The 3,329-nt window shown below is 39.9% G+C and overlaps 1 protein-coding gene across 1 annotated transcript in view; it reads left to right on the forward strand.

Moving 5' to 3' along the window:
* PRDM6 (PR/SET domain 6) overlaps positions 1 to 3,083 on the forward strand; it is a 72,326-nt gene extending 69,243 nt beyond the window's left edge. The window contains exon 8 of the mRNA XM_032441390.1: positions 338 to 3,083. Within this exon, the coding sequence (XP_032297281.1) occupies positions 338 to 452 (115 nt within the window). The 3' untranslated portion in view covers positions 453 to 3,083. The remainder of the gene's footprint in view (positions 1 to 337) is intronic.
* The last annotated feature ends 246 nt before the right edge of the window (positions 3,084 to 3,329 follow it).

The raw sequence follows: 3,329 nt of genomic DNA on the forward strand, positions 1-3,329 counted from the left end.
TGCTTCTTTGATGGCTCACTCCTAAAAATCTCTTTTTGTTCTTTATCTATTTGAACTGACAGTGATCAGAGCTACAGCAGGACAGGCCTCTCTGGAGAAATCACCTTCCCCCTGTCTATTGACAGATTCCTCTGTTCTGAATCAGACAGGCCTTGTCCCATCATAGGCATCAAGGTCTTGGAAGTAGCCACCAATTAAACCTCTTGAGCCAGTAAAATCTGAAGCCACTTTTGAGTGTCTGTTCTGATTAGGCAGGATGAGACAAAGCCCATCACACCCCCATAACCCCCCCCCAAAGCAGCTCCCTGGTCTCAATTTTCTCTCTTGCCTTCACCAGGTGCGAGAGGTGTGAGAGGAGCTTCACACAAGCCACCCAGCTGAGTCGACACCAGAGGATGCCCAATGAGTGCAAGCCAATAACAGAGAGCACAGAATCAATTGAAGTGGATTAACTGATTGACTGGTTGGAATTAAACTGCAAGGAAAGTCATGATTAAATGTCACGGACACTTAAGCAAAACCAAAGATTTCCTCTGAGCAACTTTCAATCAGTCCCAGAAAACCAAAAGCAGTAATAAAATAAATAAGATGTTAAGAGATATTGATCCTGGCATGAAAGTGAGACCAGGAAAGAGATTATTTATTTATGACTAGGGATGAGTCTTATTTCAACTGACAAGTTACTTGGGACTGTTAACATTTCAAGTCCCACCATGTATTGCTTTAATTCTAAAAGCCTTTATAATTGTTATTTAATACCAAAGTGAGGAATCTCAAGGGTTCTTCTGCCCACAGTTATGACTGAGAATGCACATGGACTTGTTTATCGTTGCACCTTTTTGTAGCATGATTCCAAGAATCCAGATGTAACCCTTAGATTTGGCTGGACTGGGCCAAGTTGATCTTGATGTGGCTGTAATAGAAATTGGTGTGTGGGATGGGGAGCAATCGAGAGCTATATCTGGGTCAGTGTCAGCCTCCTCAGACCAAAGGGCATTTCATTTCTGTAGTCTCATGCCTCACACTGTGTGCACTTTTTCATACAAGTAGTTTCATTCAACGACATTGCATTGGTACAGATATTCTTGGGGGATGGGAGAGGAGGGGAGGGGGGGGACCATAAGGAAAAGGGGGGAGGAAAAGAAATGGAAAAAAAAAACCACAAAAAAAAACCAAAAAAAGGAATGTTGTATATCTGCAAATATACATTAAGTAACAGAGCCGGTAGTAAAGCTAGCAGAAATATCACATTCAGCCTCATAGATATGAGAGACAGTCTACTTGCAAGCGGTGCTGTGAGGAGCAAAGAAGCAAGGTAACGTTTCTATGTTTCAGTGATTGATTCAATGGTTTGCTCGTGTTTAGGAAAGCAAAACAGAAACCCAGGCTATAGTTACTGATATTCTTACTCTGTCCATTGGGATCAAACTGAAAATGCTGCTGTTTCAGATGAAACTTCCAGCATTCTGGGGCTGAGATGCAGAACAAAATAAGTCTGTACTCAGACATTTTGTAAAAGGTTTGGAGGCTTCGTAGCGCTCGCTTTGCCTGATACAGTCATGAATGGAGGGAAGCCAAAGTCTTCCCAGCATCAAAGCAAAAAGCTCAGACGGTGTTACGTTGGTGTTCACAATTTCCATACTCGGTTACAGTGGCTGTTTTCAAGCTCGTATCATTAATTTTCTTCAGATTTCATCATTCTGTCAAGTCAAAGGATGATTTTCACTTCTAGAGACCAGCAGTGTTTATATATTGATTGTTTCAGTGCTAGAGCTGTAGTTTGATAAACATACAAAATTAAAAATAATTTTAAAAAAAATTTAAAAAAAAAAAAAAGAAAAAGAAGAAAAGAAAGGGAAAAAAATAAAAAAGAAAATAAAAAAGGTAACCTGCTCCAGGTTATGACATGATACTGCAAAATAAATTGGTGAAGATGATAGGAAATTAACCGAATTTGTTCGCTGTTACATCAAAACTAAAGTGCTGGCTAACTCCTAAGGGCTCACTTGGTTACATCGTACACTTCTAACACGTTGAAGAGCTCAAGCAGAAAAAGAGCATACAGTAAAATTCAAGTACATTTAAAATGAACTTAAAATCTAAAGGCATTCTTATGCCAGGATGCTGTTTAATTACATTGCAAAACTACACCGCGGAGTCTGGAGTTCCCAAAGTTCTTTAGGGAATAACTTCAGGAATTACCATTTCTGTAGTTGTCCATTGAAAAAATATATATATATAAAACACTGTGAAAAATAGTGATTTTTATCATTGGTCTATCAAGTACCGGATTATCTTATAAAGAGGCTTTTGCCCTGTGAGCTTTTCAGCTCTGTTTCTCAGTGAGGAGTTATGGGGATTAAACAATTCAGTCATCACTTGCCTGTTTTTATCCTCCAAGCTATAAGAGATTCTTAGCTACTATATAAATGTGTTGCATTTTGTTTTTGTGTTGTTGTTTTTTTGTTTTGTTTTTTTTTTCTTTTAGGTTCAAAGAAGCTGTATAGGGAGTATTATAACTTAAAGGTGACTATCTGAACATCGTTATGTTCCTAGAGAGGCTAAAATAAAAGGAAAAAGAACAACTGAAACAGATGAAAAGCCTTTTGTACGCTTTCTCCTAGTAGTTCACATCTTCCCTTATTTTAGAGACTTAAGGTAAAGAAACCTCCGGGAGGGTCAGCAGGTTTTAGCTAACACTTGAGCAGCAGCTATAGATCATTGCTGCGAGCAAAGAGATGTTCCCACAAGAAAAATAGCTGAAATAGAGCAAGTGGGAAAAGAGATATGTCATGCTCTGAAAAGCAAATGTGAGCTATGTGTTAGGTCACTGACTTGTGCTGCTGCTGTGCTCTCCTGTTCCGGGAGGAGGTTCGTGGCAGTTCAGAGTGTTCAGCCTCTTGCAGAGAGAGAGAGACTTACATTTTAATCTAATGTAATGCGGACTGCACGTAAGTGTGTGCTCACCGACATGCCAGGTCCCCTGCTGAATACAGATAGGCTTATTCACAGGTTTCTAATTAAGCATTTGTCTAAGTGTTCTCTTGAATGGGTGTGAAATAAAGTTCAATTATTTCAAGTTTCTTGGGGGTTTTTTTGTTTTGTTTTTTTAATTTATTTTTAATGTTCTTGTTGTTTTCCTTCCCCTCCCTTCCCCTTCCCTCCCCTCCCCTTTCCCTTTCCCTCCCCTTTCCCTTCCACTTCCCCTTCTTCCCCTTCTTCCCCTTCTTCCCCTTCTTCTCCTTCTTCCCCTTCTTCTCCTTCTCCTTCTCCTTCTCCTTCTCCTTCTCCTTCTCCTTCTCCTTCTCCTTCTCCTTCTCCTTCTCCTT

The sequence above is a fragment of the Coturnix japonica genome, chromosome Z, assembly GCF_001577835.2.
Source record: "Coturnix japonica isolate 7356 chromosome Z, Coturnix japonica 2.1, whole genome shotgun sequence".
NCBI classification, from domain to species: Eukaryota; Metazoa; Chordata; class Aves; order Galliformes; family Phasianidae; genus Coturnix; species Coturnix japonica.